Source organism: Loxodonta africana, chromosome 12, assembly GCF_030014295.1.
Source record: "Loxodonta africana isolate mLoxAfr1 chromosome 12, mLoxAfr1.hap2, whole genome shotgun sequence".
NCBI classification, from domain to species: Eukaryota; Metazoa; Chordata; class Mammalia; order Proboscidea; family Elephantidae; genus Loxodonta; species Loxodonta africana.
Window position 1 is genome coordinate 105,474,896 of NC_087353.1, and position 27,398 is coordinate 105,502,293.

The 27,398-nt window shown below is 52.8% G+C and overlaps 1 protein-coding gene and 1 non-coding gene across 8 annotated transcripts in view; one reads left to right on the forward strand and one right to left on the reverse strand.

The window, feature by feature from the left end:
• The window catches only part of CLIP2 (CAP-Gly domain containing linker protein 2), a 73,298-nt gene that overhangs the window by 42,940 nt on the left and 2,960 nt on the right, over positions 1 to 27,398 (reverse strand). For all 7 annotated transcript variants that reach the window (XM_023556020.2, XM_064296104.1, XM_064296105.1 and 4 more), the window contains exon 2: positions 8,094 to 8,281. In XM_023556020.2, the coding sequence (XP_023411788.1) occupies positions 8,094 to 8,217 (124 nt within the window). In that variant the 5' untranslated portion in view covers positions 8,218 to 8,281. The remainder of the gene's footprint in view (positions 1 to 8,093; positions 8,282 to 27,398) is intronic.
• TRNAG-UCC (transfer RNA glycine (anticodon UCC)) lies at positions 13,335 to 13,405 on the forward strand. Its single transcript has one exon. It is a non-coding gene; the product is annotated as a tRNA-Gly (tRNA).

Consider the following 27,398-nt stretch of genomic DNA (forward strand, 5'->3'; position numbering starts at 1 on the left):
AACCTGGCTGCCCGCACCCTCACAGGCACTAAGCCAGGCTATCTGGAAGGTCCCCGAGGGCGGGGCCCATGCGTCCCCCACAGAGCAGCCCTTGCTCCAAACCTCTATGAAGGCAGAGGGCGGCTGCAGAGTCCCAGCCAGGCCCAGCAAACAGATCGTCAACTCACATGGTTCCCTTCCCCCACAGTGGCAAGGCACAAGGGAACTTATTTTTGGTTTCAAGTTCAAAGCAGAATTTTGATGAAAAGGCCTAAAGGAGGTAGCGTGAGGGCGGCAGCTGGTAGCCTGGTCCAACAGCAGGTGGGGTGGGGGTCTGGATGGGGGGGAGAGGAGGGCTGGGTGCCCAGAGCACAACCTCCTTGAGGGCTTAGGTCCTGCCCTGGTGAGGATATGGGGACAGGCCTTTTCTGGACTTGCCACCAGGGACCCCGTTCATGAACACCTACTAAGGGGGTGCTGTGGACCACAAGCCTGGGACAAACAAGGGCCCAATGGGGAGAACAGGACCGACAGCTATCATTCAGCTTGCCACAACTGCGGGGTAGCGTTCCCCACAATGGTGGGGCATTTCCCAGTACCCCTCTGCTGCTCGCTCACAGCCCTGCTGCCCCCTACCTCCTTGCCCTTAAACCCTGTTCCCCCAGAGAGCCAGGTAGCTCGCCCCCTCGCTTCCTTCAGATCTCACTCAGAGGTCACCTCCCCAGAGAAGCCTTTCCTGACTGCTTGAGCTAAAAGCCAGCCCATCCTGCATCCCTCTCCACCCCCTTAAACCAAAACCAAACCCACTGCTGTCGAACTGATTCCAACTCGTGACGACCCCACCGGCGTTTTCTGATCAGGCAGGCGTCCAGAAGGGACTGGCTCCATCCACTGTGTCTACTCTGCTTCCCAGTCACTCTCAGCACAGCTCCCAACCCTCCCACAGTGGAACTGTCCTTGCTGAGGACCCCACGGCCCCCTCCCACCACAGCACGAGCCCTTCCCCTGCTTTGTGCCAAAGCCTGCCAGCCACCCTCCTCCCCGGTGACAGGACTGGGGCCTCTCTGCCTGCTCCACCTCAGCCTACCCCGGTGGTCCCCCAGCATGGAAGTCTCTGACCGTTCCACTCTCCACCTGTGTGTCCTGGCCAGTGGTGTGCTGGTGAAGGCTTAACAACTGGCTCTCCAGGGGGAAAATACACTTATTTGTACAGTCTGCCAATTTTCATGGTGTAAATTCTTCCACCACGGCCAATCTCAAGCTGCCCACATGATGTCACTGAGTGTGAGACGGCCAGCTACACACCCTTATGTAGCATTTCTAGCACCCAGCAAATAACCTCAAAAGCACAGATGCTAGCAAAACGTAGAGAAAGAATTAGGAAGTCGTGAGTTTTGAATATTTATTACCCATATCTTTAATATAATTTATTTAATTGTAAGTTGGTACAATTTGATTTTTAACAACTGGCTTGCAAAATTTCTGACAATTCCACAATCGGTTCTCGTGTGCTCGTTGGTAGGAGCTGAGCTAGCACGCTGCTGGTTCCGGCCCGGCCCACACGCTGGACATGTGGCCATCCAAAGTCTCTACTGACCCCATGAATGAAAGACGGGAAGAGGAAACAGAGGGTGAGCCCCTGACCTCTGTCTCCAACAATGGGGGTAGGCATGGAGGGGACAAGAAGAAGGAAAATGTGATCTTTCTTCTGTGGTCAGTAGCTGTGGACCCCAATCTACACGGCATTCCCTGTAATCTCGCTCACTCCTCAGCTTTAGCTACTGTCCATACGCGGCCACATTACTTCTTGAAGACACACAAATACACATAAATCCTCTTTGTAGAAGATCCAAACAACCCAGAAAGGGGTAAAATGAGGTTAGTCGGTGCAGACCTCTTCCCTGGCTGCCAGACTGCTAATCCAGCTGCCCGCGGTGCCACATCCTGCCTGGCCCCCAGGATCCCACACTGGACACTCTGACCAAACGGACCCCTTCTTCACCTCCTCTTCCCTCCTCCCCACGTTACGGGGTGGCCCTGATAAGAATCAAACTGTGCCGCCCAAAAAGATACGTCGAAGTCCTAACCCATGCACCAGTGTTCCCAGAAATGGGGTTTTTCTTTGCATGTGTTATCAGTTAAATTAACTAAATCACACCAGAGTAAGGCAGGTCATAACCCTGACCCCTTCTGAGTGGGTTTTATTAAGAGGACACAGAGCAGCCACACACAAGAGAGGGTGCATGTGACGGACCCTCCACCAGCCGAGGAAAGCCAAGTGACGCTGGGCCACACAGACTGACAGACAAGGAAGGAACTTCCCCTAGAGCCAACAGAAAGAGAGCAGGGTACTGCTGACACCCTGGTTTTGTACTTCGAACCTCCAGAGGTGTCCCTGGGTGGTGCAAGCCCTCTGCTGCTAATCAAAAGGCTGGCGGTTCAAGTCCACCCAGAGTCACCTCAAAGGAAAATCATGGCAATCTAAAAAAAAAACCAGCCACCGAAAACCCTATGGAGCACAGTTCTACTCTGACACACACGGGGTCGCCAGGAGTTGGAATCGACTGGACAGCAACTGTTTAACTGGTTAGCCTCCAGAACCGTGAGAAAATACAATTCTGTTCTTTAAAGCCACCCACTTTGTGTTATTTTGTTACGGCAGCCCTAGGGACTAAGACAGGTCCCACTACCTACCCATCCACTCACTCAGGCCACAGACCTTCACTGCTCTTTTCCCCCATCCCCATCCCAAATCCAGTCACTCACCAAGACCTAGCAATTCCAGTGAAAAAATAACCCCCAAATCCACGCCTTCTTTTCAGGCCCCAGCAGCCCCACGGGGATCAGCCCCTGGAGACGTCATGCCTCACCTAGCACGCCCCCCCGAACCCCGGAAGGGTCTCCCAGCCTCCAGTCTCCCCTCCCTCTTTAGCCCCTCCTCTGAAAGGCAAGCCTAATCATGTCACTCCCTCCAACTCATTTTAACTCACTAAGTAGGGGTCAGAACCCTGGTGACACAGTGATTAAGCACTTGGCTGCTAACCAAAAGGTCAGCAGTTCTAATCCACCAGGTACTCCCTGGAAGCCCTACGGGGCACTTCCACTCTGTCCTACAGGGTCTCTGAGTTGGAACTGACTTGATGGCAATGGATTTGGTTTGGTTTTTAAATAGGGGTCATTTTTATGTCAACCTGTAACTTTTATAATGAGCCTTTGTGACTTTTATTGAGGTATATTAAAGTATACTAAATAGCACATACTGAAAGAACACGTTTTGATCAGCTTTGATATATGTATGTTGCTGTTGTTAGGTATCACAGAATTGATTTCAACACAGCAGAACTGCCCCATAGGGTTTTCCTGGCTGTAATCTTTACTGAAGCAGATCGCCAGGTCTCTCTCCTGCAGAGCTGCTGGGTGGGTTTGAATAACCACCCTTTTGGTTAGCAGCCAAGCACTTAACAGTTTGCACCACTGGGACTCCATAGCCCATGTTACCTTTGCGGTAAAATTAATTAAATGTATTTTTTTAAACAAAAATAAAATTGGGAATGTAATCTTTGGCCCATTTCCCATGGAAATTATTCAGAAAGAAAAAACTGATTCACAATCTTGTCATTTACAAAAATAAAAAGCTGAATCTCCGTGCCCAATAATATATACCCAACACCAAGGAGTCGATTCCAACCATAGTGACCCTATAGGACATGGTAGAACTGCCCTATAGAGCTTCCAAGAAGAGGCTGGTGGATTCCAACTGGCAGTCTTTTGGTTAGCAGCCGAGGTCTTAACCACAGCACCAGCAGGGCTCTGGCCAATAATAGGAGAGCAATTATATAAATTATGGTCAAGCCATTCACGTTACTAAGCAATCTTTGAAAATAACTGTTTCCCAGTTATATGGAAGAGCATCTCTGATGTACTGCTTAGTGAAGGGCAGAAGTCAAAAGGGCCCCATGTCAGGCTCCTGGGTCCAGATGCCTGGGGGTCAGGGGAGCAATGAGGGAGAGGACAGGACACAAAGAATCAGTCAAGAGGGCCTCACAGGGCCCATCATGGTGCTATGCTGTGAACTGCAGAGTGCAGCTCAAGAAGTCCTCAGTCCCTGCCAGTCACGGAAGGAGAGGAGACCTACCCCAGCACCTACCCCCGGGGGGGCGATCAGCTCCCTCAGCATCCCACGAAACGTGGTTCCACAAGATGCTAACAGGTATTAAAACCCGTTGCCATCAAGTGGATTCCGACTCATAGTGACCCTACAGGACAGAGCAGAACTGCCCCACAGAGTTTCCGGGGAAACTCGTAGATTCAAACTGCCAACCTTTTGGTTAGCAGCCATATCACCTAACCGCTACGCCACCAGGGCTTCGGATAGGTACCAGAAAAAAAAAGAAAAAAACTTTAAAAGTTTTTATTTTATTGTGGTAAGATATAAATAAAAACAAAAAGTTTGCCATTTTAACCATTTTTTAAATTGTGGTAAGTACATAAAACCGTCATTTCAACCTTTTTTACGTGTAGAATTCAGTGACATTAATTACACCATCCTGTTACACAAACATCACCACGACCCGCGTCCAGACCTTCTTCATTACCCCAAACAGAAACTCACACCCCTTAGGCAGTAATCCCCACTACCTCCCCAGGCCCCGGGTGACCACTGATAAACCTCCGTCTCTATGCATCTGCCTCTTCTGGGTTGTTCATATAAGTGAGATTACATATGAAAAAAAACTTTTAACTTCCCAGCTCAAACATGTTTGAAAACCAGCTACTCAGGAAAGTGAAGGTTCCCTGCAGGACTTCTCAGAGCCTGTAATGGGCTGATGAGCACTGTGGCTACCAAGAAGGGGCAAGAAAATAAGGTGACCACGTGATCTACATCCATGAGGCTGAAAGGAGGTGCCACTAATAACCGCGTCAGGTTGACAGGCACAGACTAGCCTCTCAGGCACAACATGGTTACCCTGGCTTCAAACTACAGCATTTTCTGCATGCTACCATCTAAAGAAATCCTGCCCACCCGCCTGTTGAGACCCGTGCAAACACCCCACAACCACACAGCATCCTGAGCAGCCCACACACGTCTCTCCCTCCCAGCCCCATGGGCTCAGGTCTGCTTGGTTTGCACATCTGCCTCCCACCCAGACATGAGCCCTGGGGTGAGGCCCACACCACCTCCCCTCTCAGCCCCCAGAGTCTGTCCCTCGTGGCCCCAAAGCAACATACACAAATACCCCACAAGCCCCAAAGTGGCCTCTGCTCTAAGGTCCCGCCTCCCACCTCCGGCCAGCAGAGTCACGGAGGAAGGAGTGGGGTCTCCACGGCATCCCTCAGGGAGCTCTCTCTCTGCCAGCCCTTTCCCCACCCTCCGGTCAGTGCATCTGCAGTATGGCCTCCAGGGAGGATGGAGTCTGCCTGCCCCACTACCCTGACCATGAAGGCAGGTCCTACCTGTAACTCTCGGCCACACTGACAGCTGTACTGTCCAACCCTGGAGAAGGGCACTCCTCCATCTCCACACCACAGCCCGAGTGCCAAGGGTTGCTTAGTGTCCTCCTGAACCAAGTGGAACCCAGGCACCCACCGCCAGCCCTATCCCAAACCAGGAGATCGGAGCAACCAGCCAGCAGACTCAGCAGGGGAGACAGAAGGCTACAAGCACCCTCAGCCTCACGAGACAGAGCCCCGCTGCCTGCAGGGTACCACCTCCTCTCACACAGTTCCCACCATCCTCAAGGCCAAGCCATTCAGCTTCCTCCAGGAGCCCTTCCCTGAGCTCCCACAGCTGGGGCAGTGGGCACAGATGTCTTTGCTGAGATGGCCACGTGCCTCCTCCATGGCCCCCCCCAACTCCAACCTGCTCACAGTTGTCTGAGGGATGTAAATGGGCACAGTGGACCCTCTGCCCACCGTCCAACGACCCCCTCACACTTACAACACACCTGAACCCCTGGACTTTCATGATCAGGCCTCTGCCACCCTCCCCAACCTCACTGAACGCCCCTCTCCATGCAAACTTATCTTATTTCTCCTTAACAAACCAAATCCCTACCTCACAGCCTTTGCATCGCTCTCCCTCCACCAGCAACACCGTGCACTCTGGTTTTCTCCTGCCTAGTTCCTTCTCTTGCTCAGGAAAGCTCCGGGGACCTGGGTCTTCAGGTGAGGCTGCCCTGTAGGTCTGCCCGTGAGCCTTGCCTGGTACTTCCTTGTCCTTTCATGCTAGTTGTTCGGCTCTGCCAGGCACCTGGTCCTGCCAACAGCCCATGCCTTTGGCTCAAGCTTCCCCTGACCCCACCCAAGGTCTGCCTTCTGGCTGTTTCTGTCTCTCCAAACTTCTGTGCCAATCAGATGAGATGGGCAGTGTCTGACCCTTCTGGCTGGAGCACATAACTGAAGCAAGGATTTGTGTTCAGAGATGTTCATCACAGTGTTATTTATCAAAGCGAAAAATAAGAAACAACCTCAATTTCCAACTGCAGAGTATGAGTAAGGAAACTTTTCTAGGTCTTTCTATTATACACCCCTGGGTTTAAAACCTTCCAGTGGCTTACCCACTACTCTTAAGATGAAGGGAAAACTCTCTACAAGCCCAAACCCCGCCCCCACTGCTGGTCCACCCCCAGCTCATCAACATACTCCCCAGCCTCTCTCTGCTCCTTCCACACCCACCTTCTTTGCGCCCTTATACTCACCACAGGAGTCCCTGGGCAGCACGAGTAGATAAGCACTCACTATTAGCCAAAAGTTTGGCGGTTTGAACCCACCCAGAGGTATCTCAGAAGACAGGCCTGGCGATCTGCTTCTGAAAGGTCACGGCCTTGAAAACCCCGTGGAGCAGTTCTCTGCACACGTGGGGATGCCGGTTGCCCTGAGTCGGACTTGACTCCACAGCATCTAACGCCATCACTCCCGTGCCGCCTCTGCCGCTGAGCCTTTCTGTGAAGCCTCCCCCTCTTCACTTCGTGAACCAGTACCCCCAGACTCCGGCTCATGTGGCCCCTCCTCTGGGAGGCCCGTGCTGAGCTCCCAGACCCACTCAGGCCCCCCTTACGGGACCTCATGCACTGAGCGCCCCCGCCTGGCTGGGAGCCTGTGACGGCCAGGCCACAGCTGCTTTGCTCAGAATCAGAGCTCCAGTGACTAGGGCGGTATCCACAAAGCAGGTCCTGGATTGATATTTTACAGCCGTTAAAAATGATGTAATCGTGTAAAGTTTTTACTGACAGGAAAAAATGTACCTGATCATGTTAAAAGGAAAAAAAGCAGTTTTCCAGGTGTATATGCAATACGATTGCCAGTAAGTAAGAAAAAATGAGGAAGGAAATATATCAAAAACAATGGCTGCCTTGGGCGGGGGGTGGGATTATGGCTATTTTTTCCTCCCGCATAAAACTTTCCAAACATTCCACAGTGACCTGTCTTACTTTTATCATCAGAAAAAGCAAATTAATACAGCTGTTCTCTACCCATCTTGCCCGCGGGGGCGGTGCCTCCTGATGCCTGCCCCGTGGGCACCCTCTGTCCACCAGCAGGTCAGATAAGGAAAGGTTAAAGGGTATGGGCTAAAGGTTAAAGGGCATGGCTTTGTGTAGAATGTGGGGCTGGCTCGATGCCAACCAGGAAGGGGCCTGAATGGAGGGCTGGAGGCTGGAGTTTGAACCCTGGCTATACTCTCCTGGCCAAGTGACGAGTGACGGTGGGCCAGGTGTCATACTTCCCCAGACCTCCCTCCCCTCATCCCTGAGTCACAGCCCTGGTGGCACAAGGGTTAAGAGCTCGGCTGCTAACCAAAGTGTCAGCCGTTCGAATCCACCCGCCACTCCTTGGAAACCCTGTAGAACAGTTCTATCCTGTCCTATAGGGTCGCTATGAGTCGTAATCAACTCAAGAGCACTGAGTTTCACAGGTTTAGATGAGGCCCCCAGTGGTACCCACCTCCCCGAGTCAGGGACACAGAAAGGGATGATGCCTATCAAGCACGTGCCCATGCCTGTTCACTAGTTAATTTTTAAAGGGATCACAGTCAGACATAAAGAAGAACTTCCAGTAAACTGGTGTCCAGCCTGTGTTCCCAGATCCCTTAACCCCAGCCCCTCAGCCCTACGCACCTTCCTTGGAGCCGGTGGCAACAGCTGCAGCAGAGGCCGAGGCTGACCCAGTGGATGTCCGGCCCACGGGGCTTGAGTGCTTCCCTCCACGGCCGGGGGGCTTCAGGCCGCTGGGCTTCTGCATGGCAGCGCCACTGCTGGGTAAACGAGTCGATGCAAGTCACGTCCTCTCTGCCATCCTCTGTCACCTGAGGGCAGAGAGCAGGGGCAATCATGTCATAGCGTCACAGACACCAGAGCCTTGGCTCACCCCCCACAGCACCCTGATGTTGACGTAGAGCCTTCGCAGGAGTCCAGCACCCCAAGACAGTGAGGCAGGGACCATCATCACCGCATTTTCTAGACAGCGAATCTGAGGCGCAGAGCCATGGCAGCAAGCATGGCCCAGGGTCACCTGACACATGTACGGTTTGCTGGGCCACAAGGTCTGGAATGCCGTGTCTGCCCACTTTTGGGGCCAGGAGGGAGAGCCAGGAGCAAACACTTGGGGGTCTGCAGCACCAGCTGTACTACCCCAAGAGCCCCCCACCAGGGCCATGCAGGTTAGCACTGCACCAACAGGCTGAGTGTGGCCACGAAGCCTGCGTTGGTGCAGATTCTGCCACACAGACCAACCCTGTGCGGTCTCACTTCCCAACGACCCCCAGGCCCTCTAAGACGAGCCAACAATCCACACCCACCTGATGCAAGCTGTACAATGCTGACTGTTCCCCTCACCCCACACTGCCCGCTCCACCCCAGGAGAGGGGCATGCCCAGAGAAGCTCAGACCTTCTCCCTCCTTCCCCTGTGTGGACCACCTGCCACAACCCCACACCACAGACTGGCCGTGCCCCCTGCCTGCCATCCCACCATCAGAGCTTTATCTCTACAACTGAGCAGAGGGGAAAGACCATATACAACTTACAGGGGTAAAAGCACTTTACACAGGGAGCTTCAGAGAGCGGCCATGCCCCAGTCCCCTAGAGGGTCAGCTCAGAGAAACAGATGACAGCAAGACAGGGTGGAGGAGACACAAGGACAGGCCTACCGCCCCCCGCCTCTTCCTCCAGTCTTCTACCCACACCCCTGTTTTTAGTTTTATTGTGATAAAATATATATATAAAAGTTTGCCATTTTAACCGTTAACTGAGTGCACAGTTCAGTGACATTAATTACAGTCACCACGTTGTACTGCCATCACCACTGACCATTTTCAAAAGTTCTTTGTCTCTTCAGACAGACACCCAGTACCCCCTCAGCTCCGTTCCTGTCTCCCCACGGCCCCAGGTAACCACTGATCGACTTTGCTCCCTATGCATTTACCTGTTCTAGATTATTCCACGTACGGGGGATCAGACCATATTTGTCCTCCTGCGACTGATCTCACTTAGCATAACGTCTTCAAGGTTCACCCACCGTCAGAGCAAATATCAGGACTTCATTTCTCTTTACAGGTGAGTAATATCCCATTGTGCGTACCACATTTTGTTTCTCCCTTCACCTGTTGGTGGACACTTGGGTGGTCTCCACCTCTGGCTGCTGTGCACAGTGCTGCAGTCAACGCTGGTGTACAGCGCGTTTCAGCCCCTGCCTTCAAGTCTCCTAGGTATACACTAGGAGCAGAATTGTTGCACAACCCCTTCACGCACCAAGTGTTTATGGAGTGCTCACCACAGCCAGGCCCTGTCCTGTCCCAGAGCCACAGCAGGGTTCAGGGTGTCCTCAGGGAACACTGTCCAATAGGGAAGGACGCAGAGCACCATAGGCGGACAGAGCGTCACCCCCTCAAGACCTCGGGGACACAGGAAACAAGGGCCCTGAGCCCTCACTGCTGGTGCAATAGGGGATACTGTGCCCATGGCCCATCTGGCCCACACCTCGCCCTTGGTTCCGGAACCTCACTCCCTTCTAGAGAACCCTTTCCTCCTTTCTTGATCCCCATGCTGTATGTAGGGCCGACCCACGCCCACTTCTGGAGTGGACAGTGACACAGGCCTGGCCAACCTGAGTGCTGCGGGCTGGTGAAGAGATGACGTGACACTCGCTGTGAGCCTGGGCTCTGGCCGGAACCTGTAGGAAGAGGTGCTCTGCCTGCCCTAGGGCTGCCTGGCTGTAGGAGGCAAGCTAGGAGCTGCAGGGCCATCCTGGCTGCTGCATGGGAGAGCCTGCCAGGGAATGATGCCAATACCAGAAAGACAAGCCAAGTCCCTGGTTCTGGAGGGCCTGGATCCAGCTGAGCCTGAAGCTGATGACTTGAGCATTTCACTTCCATCAGTCAACAAAACCCCACATGCACATACACTGTGTTTTCTTCTTCTTCTCTTTTGTTTAAACCTATTTAAGGGATGCTGTTACTTGCAACCAATAAAGTTCTGACTAATAAGCCAATTCACAACGCTCCGGGGGACGTGTAAATATCCTCAGCACGGCTCTCGGGGTAACAAGACGAGCCCGCCACAGTATTACACAGTATAATACAGTATCACACAGTATTACTGCCCCCACACAGCCATGGAAGGACCCACTCCACGCACTGGGCTGTCAGCCATGACAGTGGAGGATAAAGTACCCCCCGGGGCACATGTGGTGGCACCCACACACCCAGGTACCTGCCAGTGGGAGTACTGGGCATGCCCCGACCAAAACCAAACCCACTGCGGTTTAGCCGATTCTGATTCACAGTGTCCCTATAGGACAGAGCAGAACTGCCTCACAGGATTTCCAAAGCCGTAATCTTTACAGAGGCAGACTGCCATCTTTCTCCCACGGACTGGCCGAAGGGTTTGAACCACCAACCTTTCGGTTAGCAGCTGACTGCTTTAAGTACCGTGCCAAAGGAGCTCTGGGCATGCCCAGAGCCTGCCAAATCCAGCATTCCAATACCCTGATCAACTCACACCCAGGAATTCCAGGCCCGGGAGTCACTCGGGCGGGCTGGTTCCATGGTTGCACCCTGGGTCCTAACAATGGACCCTGCAGGTCGCCCGTTCACTAATGAGCTGGCCTTGTGGACTCTGGACCTCGCTCTCTGTGGGCTGTTAGGCTTAACCAGCATCTTCGAGCCTGAGCGGGGCTCACTGAGCCTGAGAGGGCGAGTGTGAGGGTCTCCAGCAGCGGAGCCTGCACCAAGGAAAGCCCTCCCACCCTGAGGGCTGCCCCAGCAGCCCAGCCAGGGGCCTCCTGACCTAAGAAATCCTGACAGAGAGCCCTCTGTGCCTGAGGCAGAGGCTCCCCCACCCCATGGTCCCTTCTCTGCCCAAAACCCACCCAAAGAAAAGAGCTAGCTGCAAACCACTTCTCTAACAAAGGACTTGTACTCAGGATATATGAAGAACAACTCTTACGACTTACCACTAAGAAGACCAACAGCTCAGTAAGAATGAGCGAAAGATTTGAAGAGACATTCCACCAAAGAAAATAACACGCATGGCCAACAAGCACATGAGAAAACGGGCAACATCATTAGTCATGAGGTAAACGCAGAGTGAAATCACAACTCACACGTACAGGAATGGCAAAAGATAAAATAAAATAAAGGACAATACCCGGGATGTGGATGAGGACGTGGAGCAACTGGAACGCTCATATATTGTTGGTGGAAATGAAAAACGGTACAACCACTCTGGAAAATAGTTTAGCAGTTTCTTAAAACATTAAATACATACCAACCATACCTGTGACTCGGTGACCCAAGAGAAATGAGACCGTACGTCCACACAAAGGCTTGGACACCAATGTCAGTAGCAGCTTTATTCATGAGAGTCAAAAACTGGCAACAACCTAAATGTCCATCAACCAGTAAACGTATAAACAAAGAGCGGTGTATCCGTACAACGGAGTACTATTCAGCAACAAAAAAGAACTATTGATACACATGAGATAGATAAAACTCAAAAATACTCTGCTAAGAAGCCAGAGACAGAAACTACACATTGTTTAATTCCATTTATGGAAATTTCTAGAAAAGACAAACTACAGGTAGAGAAAGCAGATCAGCGGCTGCCTGGGGTAGGAGAAGGGACTGACTGTGAATGGGCAGGAGACCTTGCTGGGTGGTAGAAACATTCTAAAACCAATTGTGCTGACAGGTGCACAACTGTGGATTTATACTGAAATTCACAGAACTGTACACTTCAAACAGGCGAATTTCATGCTACATGTTAAACCTCAACTTAAAACAATTACATAAAAGATAAAACCCCTCCCAAAAAACCCGCTGCTGTCAAGTCACTCCCAGGCTCCCCAAAAGCTCAAGTTGGTGCAATGGCCTTCGAGGCACTCCTCACCTCTCCTGATCCGTGAACACCTAGTCTGATGCTGCCTTCTCCAGGCAGTCTCCCAAGCACCTTTGGCCCACAGAGAGCTGAGCTCAGGGTCATGTGCCGAGCTGAAAAGGAGGGGATATGCAGTACTATTCTCGTTATTGCTCATCTTGACTCCTAGGAGACCACAACAGCCTCAGGGCGGTGCCAGGCACAGGGCCCTGCACCCAGAAGCTGGTGCACATCTCTTGTGGATAAAGGCCACAGGTCCCCACGGACTCTCCTCACAGAGAAGATTCCAGAGGCTCCCACAGCTACGAAAAGCCGCTTCTGTGCCAGGCCACACATGAATGTGGCCTCATCATCCTCACAAGCCCCTGACGAGGCAGTGGTCACCTCACGGTGGAGCAGCCAAAGCTCAGGACCTTACTCCAAGCTGTACGCTACACAGTGGAAGCGCTGAGTCACACCCGCTGAGTGACAACCCAAGCCCTTCACTACTTCCCTGGAGCCCAGCACAGCTCTGGAATAACATTTGTGAGACCCCTGGCCTCTGGGGAGAGCACCCGCTGGCCACGGTTCACAAAGGAAACCAGATGAGCCCGTGGGAGCAAGACCAAGGAGGTATTCATGGCAGGCCGCTCCGGTTCTGGGCAGCAGGGACGGGTGGGGAGGGGCCAGCCGCCCAACCCCTTCCGCAGCCTCCAAAGCTGGGGGAGAGTGGTGAGCAGGAAGAGGGGGAGGAGGCCCTGGGCCAACTGCTCCTTTGTGACTCAGCCAAGTGAGCTCGTGGGATACAGGAAGAGAGGGGCTTCTTGGAAAAAGCTGGGATATGGTGATAAATGGGCCCTGGCCACACTGTGCTGGTGGGAATGGCCTGGGAGGCAGGGGAAGGAGAGATGAACCTCACGCAGCTTTAGGTCCGAACCCCAGACCCACTGTGGGACCTCAGCCCAGCAACAGCCTCAGTTTTATCATCTCTAAAATGGGGTAAGGAGACATTGGTGGTTCAGTGGTAGAATGCCTGCCTTCCATGCAGGAGACCCGGGTTCAATTCCCAGACAATGTGTCTCACGTCCAACCACCACTAAACTGTCGGCGGAGGCTTGCCCGTTGCTATGACGCTGAACGGGTTTCAACAGAGCTTCCATACTAAGGCAGACTGGGAAGGAAGGCCTGGCAATCTACTTCTGAACATCAGCTGGTGAAAACCCTGTGGATCACAACTACCCGATCTGCAACCAAGCACAGGGATGGTGCAGGACCAGGCAGAGTTTGGTATTGTTGTTCACAGGGCCACCATTAAGTTGGGCAGGGGGTAAAATACCACTGCCTCATGGGGAACACTGAGGACCGAGTCAAGAATGCACCCCACCTGCCCGAGTCCCCCAATGAATCCAGCACCAGGAGCTGCAGAGGAAATTGCAGCTGCTGCCACAACCCGGCCTGTTACTATTTCCGTGGGTCCGATGCACACGCAGTCCCTCAGGGACTGAGGCCTAGACAAGGCGGGTGTGGGAGAGGCAGAGGAGGGCTGGGCGGCCATTCACCCCAGCAGGCCCTTTTGTCCACCCTGAATTGCCATTACCAAGGACAAACCCGGGCTGCATTTCAGGGTTTCCATTTCAGCTGCCCAAGGGTGGCGGCCGCAGAGTTTCGGTGGGGATAAGGCCCAAGAACCTTCCACCAACCAGTGGCCCACAGTACAGCCCCGCACGGCCCAACGGAAGGGTAAACGGTGCCAAGTAGGGCAGTGGAAAGCCCATCTCCGGCCTGTCAGCACCGGCCCGAGGGCGAGAGGGAGGGCACCAGGCAATGGGGCTCCTGGGACCAGACACGCTGCTCCATGGCCTCAGGGCCATGGCTCACCCTCTCAGGCTCTCTGCTGGGAGGGGCAGGTGCTGTGGCAGGGATGCTGCCGTGGCCCGGCTCTCTCTGTGGCCTGTCCCGCCCCGAGCGGCAGCTCTCACACAGGGTCTGGTCCTCCGCCCCCTTCCTCAATGCTGAGGCAGTCAGGTGCTCCCCAACCACCTCATACTATGGTGGCCAGCCCTCCTCTCCTGAGCCTGGGGCCTGTGTGCCAGGCCCCGCTTACCACCAACTCAAATGCAAGGGACCACTGCAGCACCGCACAGGAGAGGAGCTTTGTTATGGAGCGGGGGTCTGGGCACTAGAGGGGCAGAGTGTCCAGGAGCCCAGTACAGGAAACTGCGCGATAGACCACGCTTTGCCAGGCCGACCGAACAAGCGGTGCTTTAGTGGGGCTGAAGAGAGTGCATTCAGAGATGTGGGGCCGGCGGGGATCTCGTGGCCATGGCAGGGCATCGGGCCCCATCCTGTGGGCATGAGGAGCCATGACAGGATTCCAGGTTAGGCTGTGAAGGACCAGACCCACATTCAGCAAAATGGCCCTCGGGAGCTGATGAGGACCAAGGCAGGGGAAGGCTTGGAGCAACACTGAGACCTGACTGTTCGCAGAGGCCGGGGTTGAGGGGACAGGACAGGGGACAGATGCTGAGTCAGCAAGGTTTGGTGGCAAACAGCGTGGCAGGGGTCAAGGGAATGGGTAAGGCTGGCATCCAGGGTCCCAGTGGGCTATGGAGTCTCTAGACACCGAGAGGGACCAGGAGAGCAGGAGACTCAGCTTGGGACGTGCCAAGTGTGAGGGACACACTGTGGGGCCCTCAGGAGGGTGCCTGGAGTTAGCCAAGACCGACAGAACCAGGGCACAGAGGCCTAAGCCAGGGTGCCCACAGCATGTAACCTGAGGGAGTGGGGGCAACAAAGGGACTGGGGCACCCACTGGAGGGCAACCCAACGACAGATGTGCAGGAACTTCACAGAGAGGATGTCAGATCGAAAATTCCCAAACCTGGAAAGCTGCTAGGCCTCCCCAGTAATCAGGGAAATGCAAATCCAAGCCACAATGAGATCCCATTTCACACCCAACCAGATGGGCAAAAGGCAAAAACCAGATAACAGCAAGGGCTGGTGAGGCTGTGCAGCTGCAGGCTGGTGGGAGTACAGAGGGCACAGGGCCTGGAGAGGCTGCAGCCCAGCCCACTATGTGGAAGGTGCACCTAGAGACCAGGGTGTCCTCGCAGGGAACACACTGCTGGTACCACCTGCCAGGCACACCCCACCCCACCTGGAAGACCCCACATGGAACACCCTGCTGGGTACCCTCTGCCAAGCACACCCCACCTGGGACACCCCACCTGGAACACCCTGCTGGGCACCCTCTGCCAGGCACACCTCACCTGAAGACCCCGCTGGGCCCTCCCCACCTGGGACACCCCACCAGGCACACCCACCTGGCACACTCTACCAGGAAGCTTGGCCCCGGTGTCCCAGGAGACACTTACAGAATGATTACTGCAGCACCCCGATTAACAGCGGGAAAATGTGTTTTTGAGAGCTGGGGCGAGTACCTGGAGGCTTCATTTATATTCATAAGGTTTATTTCCTAAGTCCTGTGGGGTGTACATGGGTGTGTCCTTGTCTATCCCTTTTTGACGGCCTAAAACATTTCATAATCTTTCTTCTAACTGTGGCAAATACAGAGGTAACAGAACACTTGCCATTTCAACAATCTTCACGTGTATGTTTCAGCGACATTAAACAGTTTATCATGGTATTCAACCATCACTAGTACAGTTGTTTTTAAATTAAAAAATTAAATACAGACCTAAGCTGGGGAGGAGGGAGTAGCCCCTCCCCTCCCCACCCCGCACACACCCTCCCTCCAGAAGTGAGGCCGGCCGGCCCCACAGCCTGGCCCCTATAGGTGCCCACCACCAGGCCAAGGCTCCCGGAATGGAAGGGGAGCCCTTTCTCGTGTGGTCTGGGCCACCCAGCTCACCCTGCACTAGAAACCTGGAGCCACCCCCGCCCCACCATGAAGATCCAGCAGGGGCCCAAGCGTGGGGTCCCCATCGCCCCCAGGGGTCTGCTCTGCACCGGCCTTTCCCCTGTGCTGGCCCCGCTGCTGGCCCCCACCCCGCTCAGCAGCTGGGTTCATTTGAGGACTGGAGGCTCAGAGAACTTCTAGGTAGTGAAGGCAAAATCCCCCCGCTCTCCCGGCCATGGCAGCAGAGCGCAGGCAGGGCTGGGACAGCCCTCCTGGAGAAGCTCTGAGCGGAAGCCAAAGCTCCCAGCCTCACACCAGCTCCCCCTTGGGCCCGGGAGATGGGGGCTGGCTCCGAACTGTCTATTCTCCCCCACCCCCACCCCATCCCCTTGCCCACCCTGTGCTCTCGCCCAGTTGAAGCCTCATGGGAAGCTGGCACCAGCCCAGGCTGGAGGGAGGGAGTAGTCCCTAGAAGAACAGGATGGGGATGGCCCCTGCTGGGTCCTGGGCCCCTGAGAACACAGCTCCACCCAAAGGCCTGGCACCATCCATAGAACCTGGGAAGCCAGAGTGGGAGGACCCCATCCCCACCCCAGTGAACCCCACAGCATAGCTGGGACTGACCTGGGCTCCAGCTGGCTGATGGGCCTCAAGGGGGGAAGGGAGGCTGAGAGGATGGCAGCTGGGGAGGTGCAGGGATACTTGTGGGGCTCTGCAGGGAAAGGACAGGTACACCCCACTCGGCCCAGTCCTTCTCTGCTGTCTCTGCAGCCAGGAGTCTGGCCTGCCCTAGAGTCCAGAAGCCTAGATTCTAACCTCCCAGTAACTAGGCATCTGCCCCACCCTGCTGACAGCTTGGGAAGGCCGTGGAGCCCCAGGAACTGCCAGCCTGTCTACCTTACACTGGAGGCTTGGCCATCTACCCTGAAGCTTGGAGGGGGTTGATGCCCCACCACCAGCAAGGGGCAAAGGGAATCAGGGATATGTCAGGTCAAGGACAGGCAAGGAACGTCAATATATTTCCCTGCCTTACATATCCACACACACACACCCCTACATACATGCATACACACACACACGCAACCTACACACCTGCTTCCACACACCTGCACACATACATATACACATACCTACACATATATACACACGTGCACTCATACACCCACACCTACACAGACACACCCATACATACCTACACACATACATACAACACAGACACACCCACACGCACACCCATACACACCCGCACACACACACGTCCATACACACCTACAACAATGTTGGTGTGCCCAAAACAGGGCACAGTTTGGCCCGGAACCTGGTCCTGGCAGCCCTGGCCCTGCACTGCTGGGACCCTCCCACCGCTGGCCCACGATGCTGGCTCTGAGGCCAGGATCCCACACCAGGCCCAGGGAGAAGGGCCCGGGACAATCACAGCTAAAGTGGCCCTCTAGCTTGCCTTTAGCCCATTACCATCCCCATTTGACAGAATGGGAAACCTAGGCCCAGGGCAGAGAAGCGATTCACCCAAGGTCAAGGAACAAGCAAATAGGACAGGGATCTTTAGCTGCCCAAATGCAGAAAGCTGTGCTGAGCAAGAGGGTACCCAGACCGGACAGAGCTCAGAGGTCCAGGCAGGGAAGGGCCTGCTGAGGTCACCCAGTGACTGGGGCAGAGCAGGAAGGGACTGGGCCCCTGGTATCCCATGTCTCAGGCCAAGGTGCTGGCCCGATCATCTCTCACTATTGCTTCCTTCACTTCTGACTTCCTGGCAGCTCCACCCAACATGACCAGCTAAGGTCGGTGCAGGAAAACTGCCCGCTTCTCCTCCCCAGGGCCAGGGTTTGCACAAGCAACTAAAAATCAGCCCTGAGCAAAGGATGCTAGGTCAACTGATTAACCACGTGGGAAAAAACCATGATCCTTCCTGCAGTGGGCAGAAGAGTTCCCCCCTCCCGACAATGTCCATGCCCTAGTCCACAGAACCTGTCAGTATGCGAGGTTACAGGGCAAAGGGGCATTAAAGGGGCAGATGGAATTAAAGCTGCTCATCAGCTGGCCTTGAAATGGGGAAATGAGCCTAGATTATCCAGGGGGGCCCAATATCATCACAGGGTCCTTCTAAGTCGGGGAGGGATGCAGAGGGCGGTACGAGGCGGGCTCCAGCCCATGCTAATGACCCTGAAGGTGGAGAAACCAGTCACGAGCTGAGGAACGCAGGTGCCTCTAGAAGCTGGAAAAAGACCAGTGAACCTACTCCCCCCTGGAGACTCCACACTTCAGCCCAGGGAGACCAATTTCAGACTTCCAACACCACCAGTAAGTTTTGCCTGTTTTCGAACTTCATTCTAAGTGGAAACATATAATCACATCCTATGCACCCTTTTTTGTTTTTTATGCACCCTTTAAGAGGCCCTGGTGGCACAACAGTTAAGCACTTGGCTGCTAACGGAAAGATCAGCGGCTTGAATCCACTGGTGGCTCCACAGGAGAAAAGACCTGGTGATTTGCTCCCGTAAAGATGACCCCCAAAAATAAAACAAACCCCAAACTTTCTCCCATGGAGCAGCTGGTGAGTTCAAACAGCCAACCTTTTGATTAGCTGCTAAGGCTTAATCACCGCGCCACCAGGGCTCCTTCCCATAAATATGACAGCCTAGGAAGCCCTACGGGGCAGTTCTTCTCTGTCCTGTAGGTTCACTATGAGTCAGAATCGACTCGAGGGCACACAACATGTGCCCTTTTGTACCTGGCTTCTTTTGCTCCGGGCTATACTTAGGGGATTCATCCTCGCTGCATATTCTTGTAGTATATTCGCTCTCATTGCCGGGTTCTCAGCACAGGCACACCTCACAGATGTTGCAGGTTCAGCTCCAGACTGTTGCAATGAAGTGAGTCGCACTAATTTTTTGGTTTCCCGGTGCCTGTAAAAGTTACGTTTACACTATACTATAGTCTATTACGAAACCTCGGTGGAGCAGTGGTTAAAGCGATTGACTGCTAACTGAAAGGTTGATGGTTCAAAACCACCGGGGGCTCCATAGAAGAGAGATGTGGCAGTCTGCTTGTTAAAGGTTTACAGCCTTGGAAACTGTACGGTGTCGCTATGAGTTGGAATCAACTCGATGGCAGTGGGTTTGGGTTTTTTTTTTTTAAACTTTAATTAAAAAATACTTTATTGCTAAAAAATGCTAACCATCCTCTGAGCCTTCAGTGAGTCGTGATCTTTCTGCTGGCGGAGGGTCTTGCCTGGATGCTGATGGCTGCTGACTGATCTGGGTGGTGGTGGCTGAAGGCTGGGGTGGCAATTTCCTAAAATAAGACAACAGTGAAGTTTGCCACATAGACTAACTCTTCCTTTCATGAAAGATTTCTCTGTAGCACGCGATGCTGTTTGAGAGCATTTCAGAACTTCTTTCAAAATTGGAGTCAATCCTCTCAAACCCTGCCGCTGCTTTATCAACTAAGCTTATGCAATATTCTAAATCCCTTGCTGTCATTTCAACAATGTTCACAGCATCTTCACCAGGAGTAGATTCCATCTCAAGAAACCACTTTCTGTGCTCACACATAAGAGGGAACTCCTCATTCGTTAAAATTTTATCATGAGATTGCAGCAATTCAGTTACATCTCCAGGCTCCACTGCTAATTCTATTTCGACCGCATCTGCAGTTACTTCCTCCACTGAGGTCTTGAACCCTTCAAAGTCATCCATGAAGACTGAAATCAACCTCTTCCAAACTCCTGTTAATGTTGATCTTTTGACCTCTTCCTATGAATTATGAATGTCCTTAAGAGCATCTAGAATGGTGAACTTTTTCCAGAAGATTTTCAATTTATTTTGCCCAGATCCACGAGAGGAATCACTGTCTGTGGCAGCTGTAACCTCATGAAATGTATTTCTTAAATAACAAGACTTGAAAGTCAAAATTACTCCTTGATGCCCATCAACAGATGAATGGATAAATAAATGATGGTATATTCACACAATGGAATACTACGCATGATAACGAACAGTGAGGAATCTGTGAAACATTTCATAACATGGAAGAACCTGGAAGGCATTATGTTGAGTGAAATTAGTCAGTTGTAAAAGGACAAATATTGTATAAGACCACTATTGTAAGAACTCAAGAAACAGTTTAAACAGAAAGAAAATATTCTTTGAGAGTTACAAGGCGGGGGGCAGGAGGGAGGGTGGGAGAGGGGTATTCACTAATTAGATAGTAAATAAGAAATACTTCAGGTGACGGGAAAGATAACACAATACAGGGGAGGTCTGCACAGCTGGACTAAACCAAAAGCAAAGAAGTTTCTGGAATAAACTGAATGCTTCAGAGGCCAGCGTAGCAAGGGTGGGGGTTTGGGGACCATGGTTTCAGGGGACATCTAAGTCAACTGGCATAATAAAATCTATTAAGAAAACGTTATGCATCCCACCTTGGAGAGAGGTGTCTGGGGTCTTAAACGCTAGCAAGATGCATCAGTTGGTCTCAACCCACCTGGATCAAAGGAGAATAAAGAACACCAAGGACACAAGGTAATTATGAGCCCAAGAGACAGAAAGGGCCACATAAACCAGAGACTTACATCAGCCTGAGACCAGAAGAACTGGATGGTGCCTGGCTACAACCAATGACTGCTCTGACGGGGAACACAACAGAGAACCCCTGAGGGAGCAGGAAAGCAATGGGATGCAGACCCCAAATTCTTGTAAAAAGACCAGACTTAATGGCCTGATTGAGACTAGAAGGGCCCCTGTGGTCATGGCCCCCACACCTTCTGCTGGCCCAGGACAGGAACCATTCCCAAAGCCAGGGATTGGACTGGACAATGGGTTAGAGAGAGATGCTGGTGAGGAATGAGCTTCTTGGATCAGGTGCACACTTGAGACAATGTTGTCATCTCCTCCCTGGAGGGGAGATGAGAGGGTAGAGGGAGTTAGAAGCTGGCGAAATGGACACGAAAAGAGAGAGTGGAGGGAGAGAGTGGGCTGTCTCATTAAGGGGAGAGCAATCGGGAGTGTGTAACAAGGTGTTTATAAGTTTTTGTGTGAGAGACTGACTTGATTTGTAAACTTTCACTTAGAGGACATTAAAAAAAAGGAATTACTCCTTGATCTGTGGGCTACAGAATGGATGTTGTATTAGCAGGCATGAAAACAACATTGATCTCCTCGTACAGCTCCATTAGAGCTCTTGGGTGACTACAAGCATTGTCAGTGAGCAGTAATATTTTGAAAGGTATCTTTTTTTCTGAGCAGTAGGTCTCAACAGTGGGCTTAAATACTCAGCAATCCAGGCTTTGTTGTTCCATTTAAAGGCAGAGTAGACTTAGCATAATTCTTAAGGGCCCTGGGATTTTCGAGATGGTAAATGAGCACTGCCTTCAATATAAAGTCACCAGCTGCATTAGCCCCTAACGAGAGAGTGGGCCTGTCCTTTGAAGCTTTGAAGGAGGCACTGACTTCTCTTCTCTATCTATGAAAGTCCCAGATGGCATCTTCTTCCAATCTACGGCTGTTTCATCTACAGTGCAAATCTGCTGTGTAGCCGCCTTCACCAACGATCTCAGTTAGATCTTCCGGGCAACCTGCCGCAGCCTCCACATCAGCACTTCCTGTTTCACCTTCACGTTCATGCTACGGAGATGGCTTCTTTCCTTAAACCTTGTGAACCAAGCTCTGCTGGCCTCAAACTTTTCTTCAGCAGTTTCCTCACCTCTCTCAGCCTTCAGAGAATTGAAGAGTTCAATCCAGGGCCTCGCTCTGGATCAGGCTTTGGCTTAAGGGAAAGTTGTGGCTCGTTCGATCTTCTATCCAGACCGCTAAAACTCTCTCCACATCAGCAATAAGGCTGTTCTGCTTCCTTTTCACACGTGCGTTCGCTGCAGTAGCACTTCTAATTTCCTTTAAGAACTTTTCCTTTGCATTCACAGCTTGGCCAACTGTTTGGCACAAGAGGCTTAGCTTTCGGCCTGTCTCCCTGTCTCAGCGTTTGACATCCCTTCCTCACTAAGCTTAATCACTTCTAGCTTTTCATTTAAAGTGAGAGACGTGTGATTCTTCCTTTAACTTGAATACTAATAGGGCACTGTAAGATGATTAATTTAATTTCAATATTGTCGTCTCTCAGGGAATAGGGAGGCCTGAGGGAAGGGAGAGAGATGGGGGAATGGCCGGTTGGTGGGGTGGTCAGAACACACACGTCTATTGATGAAGTTCACTGTCTCAAATGGGAGTGGTGAGTGGCACTCCAAAACAATTACAATAGTAACCTCAAAGATCGCTAATCGCAGAACATCATAACAGATGTAACAACGAAAAAGTTTGAAATATTGCGAGAATTACCAAAATGTGACACAGACTTAATGACGCAGACTGGCGGAACCCGAAACTACAGCCCCAGACAGCCTGTTAACCCAGAACTGAAATCACTCCCAAAGCACACTCTCCAGACTAAGACTTAAAAAAAAAAAAAAAAAAACCCATTGCCGTCGAGTTGATTCCGACTCATAGCGACCCTACGATGGGAATATAAAACAAAAAATAATACACATGGGGAAAGCGCTTCTTAGTTCAATCAGATATTCTAGACCAAAAGCAGGAGAGATGGCAGGAAGGGACAGGAGCTGGTCGAATGGACTCAGGGAACCCAAGGTGGAAAGGGGGAGCATGCTGTCACATTGCAGGGGCTGCAACCAATGTCAGAAAACAGTATGTGCATAAATTTTTGAATGAGAAAAAAAAGTGAGAGAGAGACATGAAGGGAGCAGACGCTGCTGGAAAAATGCTGATGATAAACTTGCTCAACACAGTGTCGCCACAAACCTTCCGTTTGTAAAAAACGTACTATCTGCGAAGCTCAATAAAGCAAAGTGCAATGAGGTAAGGCTGTACCTAGGGCAGCGCCTGGGTCATATTAGCTCAAAAAAGGCTACTTAATGAAGACCCTCGTCCCCTCACACTGAGCTGGACACCCCACAGCATCTAATTCACGCCCCGACACTACACTTGATGGACTGCCTGGAGTCACCTCCACACAGGACAGAGAGAAGTAACTCAACATCCCGCGGACCCGCATCCTGCTCAAAACTCCAGCAATGAGCAGATGTTTGCAGACTGTAGGCTCAATGAATGAAGAAATAGGTAGTGAGCCCCCAGTCACTGGCAGTGATCAAGTGGAGGCTGAGTCCCCCTCTCAGAAGTGCTCCTGCTCTAGCTGGCAAAGCTCCTCTAAAGAGGTTCTCCTGAGCTTTGGTCAGAATCCCCAGACTGTCCCCTGCGCCCGGGCACAAGCTTGCTGCTGGCGCTGACCAAGAAGCTGGAGACAGAGCACCAAACTTGGAACCCAGAGACCTGGGTCTGAGAGGCCACTCCATCGCTTACCAGCAAGTAACTGGGCCATGCACTCCCAAAAGGGGCCTCCAATGGGGCAAAAAGTGGGTGAAAAAAATCTTAAAGATTACAAGTCTACAGTCCTCCAAAGGGGCACAGTGTATAAGCAGATAACAGCATGTCTGTGGCGGATGGAGACCAGGGAATCTAATGCCTAAAATGGCTCCTGGGGCCGCAGTAATGGAAAAAAGATCATGAAACCAGCTCCGGACAATCACTGTACTCTCTGGCCTTTCCCACACTCATCCACAACACAGGTGACGATGGAACCCATCTCCCCGGGGCACCCAGAGGCTTAAAAGGCTCCTCACACTGTGCTGGCACAGAACACTCGCCGGTCTCGCCCAGCTACTGCTACTGTCAACAACACCATGAGCAGGGACTGCTGAGTGCCCCACCCCACTGGGGAGATCCAATGTCTACAGTGTCTCCACTTTGGGGGGAAGACACAGTCTGGGAGAGGCCATAGGACAGCGTTTGCCTCTTCGCTGTGTTTGACCAGCACCTGTACCGGGTGTACTTGGGGCTGGGGTCTGGAGAGGGCCCAGGCCTCCTCAGCTGAGTTGCTCCCGTCTACAGGAGGCACAGGCTGTAGCGTTTACTGTGCGCCAGGCACCATTCTAAGTGCTTTATGAATACTACGTAACATCTATATTAATCTACGTTTATTTTCTCTGAGTTTACAAATACAAACTCATCTGATTCTCACAACAACCTTATGAGGAAGATACTATTATTAGCTCCATATTACTAATGGAGAAACTGAGGCACGGGGCGGGCAAGTGGCTAATCAAAAACACAGCCAGGATGTGAACTCAGATCCTCTGGTCAAGCAGTCTGTGCTCTTTACCATTTCCTTTCATTCCCCAAAACCAAGGCCAACTTCCCTCTGACGAGGGCCCAAGGGTGGAGATTTAGGCAAGAGGTCGGGCGGCCTAGGCTGATCAGTGGATACCAGGGATGGGCGGGAGGGGAAGGGGCCTTATAGCTTAAGGGACACCGAGTTTGCCAGGGGTGGTGAAAAAATTTGTGAAGACAGCGGTGACGGTTGCATAAGACGGTGAACATGATTAACGTCACTGAACGTACAACGTAAACATGGTTCAAATGGCAGAAACCAGAGCTCTGACGGTTGCCCTACTTCCCCAGTACCAGGCAGCCTTCAGCACCTTGGCCAGCTGACCACAACCCTGCCAGCCTTTGCCCTGCTTCTTGGCCACCCTCCCACCCCTGCATTCCAGCCTCCCTGAAGGTCGCCTTGCTCCTGGAGACACCCCCCACTGGTACCCCATTCCTGTTCTGTCTGCGATGCCTTCACCCCCCTTCAACCCCTTAGCAAACTCCCTCCCAGAACTCCATCAAGGCTCTGAGGCACTGCCACCTCCTAGAACCTCCTCCCATCAGCCGTGGTTGAGGGGGTGCACCCACAGCTCTCTGCACCCCTCTGCCTCCCCACATGTGGGGGCCACGAGGGGGCTTCTCAGGGGCAGGGTCTCACTCCTGTCTTCTCGGGTTCTCACCCATCTTTGACCACCTGCGTCCCTGAGCAGCACAGTTTGTGCTCTTCTACTGACCTAAAGGTTGGCAGTTCAAACCTACCCAGTGGCACCACAGAAGGAAGGCCCCGTGACCTGTTCCTGTGAAGATTACAGCCAAGAAAACCCTATGGAGCAGTCCTACTCTGTAACACGTGGGGTCTGGTTCTTGGTTTCTGATCAAGGAGAAAGTTAAACCCTTTGTGGAAAAGCCTGGCTGTGGAGGAGCAGCCCCAGCCCTTGGCTCCCTGCAGGCTGCTGCCAGCAAGGACTCTCAAGGAGGCTAGAACCCTGCTGCTCAGCCCCACCCTGGAGCTGCTGCCCCTCACACTTCAATGTCATGTCCACCAGGAAGCGAGGTGACAATGCAAAGCCATGCCACACCCACCTTCCCCCTGATCTGCCCACTAGAAACCTGGGAGTCAAACCACCTCAACGAAAGGTACACAAATGCCCTCTGGCTTCATTTGATTTTGCTACCCTTGGTTTCCTCTTGCCCCAATTTTCTCATTTATTTTTAATCTCGTTATACTGCATTTATCTCTGTAAATCTCAAGTCTTTTCTGGAATCAGATAAAGAACAAACAAGACCCTTTCAGATGTCTTCCGTCCTGGCCTCTAGGTTCCCAGTGCCAGCACAGTCCCGTCTGAAAGCCAGACCAGTGAGAAAGGCACAGACGAACGGATTTGCGCAGGGAGCAGCCTACATCAGGAAGGATAACAACCAGAGCAGAAGACACGAGGTAGCAAAAAAATCCAGACACCAAACGTCACCCCGTCCCTGGTGGTGACCTTCACAGGGACCGACAACCAGGTGCCCACCTTCCCGTGGTGGGGCCCCCGGACACTCTGTTCCCTGACTGTCCAAACCTGTCCTCTGCTCTCCCTCTGCACCTTCAGTAACACCCTCCCCAACTGCTCCAAATCCACCCAACCTTCAGGACACAAGCCAGGCCCTATTCTTCCAGGTAACCCCCTAGACCACCCCACCCACCCAGTGGCCTTCTCCCCTGAGCAACCCTCAGAGCTGAGTCACCATCGAGGCATGGCTTCTACTCAGGCCTTGAGATGTTTCTACAAGTGCTGACATTTTCAGGAGGATAGGGGCTAATGTCTTCCCAATTCACTAAAAGGATCTTGAAGGCAGGTCTAAACCTATAGCTGGCTGTGTTACCCACACATCGCGGGCTGGTTGCCACCCGACATCACCCACACCCCATCCTCAATGCTGCATGTTGGGGGGTATTTGGGGAGGCGGTGGGGCCTGAATGGGCCAGGCTGGGCTGCAAGCAGGAGCTGGCCAGTAATGGACACCCCCAGCAAGGCCTCTGTAGTTAGCGGAGGTTGGAAAACCAGGCACTTCCCTTGAGCCTGAGAGTCCCCCCTCATCACAGAGGCCAAAGGGCAAAGAAGGAAGCAGATCAGTAGATGGTTAGGGCTGATGAGCCACCTTCCAGGGATGAAGCAAGGGACGGAAGCCCATAAGTGTACAGGCCCCAAATTTATGCCTTGTTAATGAAAACCACCTGGGAAGTACCGCCTTCTGCTCAGAAGGGAAACATTTCATTAACTTCTTGAAGCATTTCCTCTGGAAACATGCGTTTTGTGTTATTGCTTCTGTTTGCAAGGATCCTGGCAGTCCAGGGCAGAGGAGTGTGATGGGGGTGGTAGGGGGCAGGGCGGTGATACTCTGGAGGGAAAGAGCCCCCTCTGCCCCCAAACCAGGGCTGGGGGGCCAGGAGGTGGGCAGCCACTGCCATCCCATCTGTCCTCCCCCCACCCTGGCCAGGTTAGCACACTTGGGTTCTCCCAACGAACCATGCTACTGAGGGATGAGGGTCACGTGCCTACACATTGCTGTTCACTGGCCAGGCGTCTGCCTCCCCCTTTGGACTGTGAGCTCCTGAGGACAGTGATGCCCTATCCGCCCAGCACGGCACCACGCACCTTAAACACAGCCTGCTGACTGTGCCAGCTGGGCCCAGCACTGCCTCCACCCACGTCCTCTTGGGAACCCTCCCCTCCCACAGCCTTAGAGACCAGTGGTCTCCCCCACCAGTGGGTGGGACAGGGTGGGGGCCCTCACCCAGGCTGGATCAGTCCTTCTCTCTCCCTGGAAATTGCACCTTGGGACCCCGAGACTGAGGGCAGCCTCACTGCAAGGGGGCTCGAGCTGATGCCACCATCTGGGGCAGCCAGGATGACAACCCAGAGACAGCCAGGCTGCAGGAAAACAACGGGGCAGACACCGGGAGAGGTGAGGAAACACAGCCGCAATCC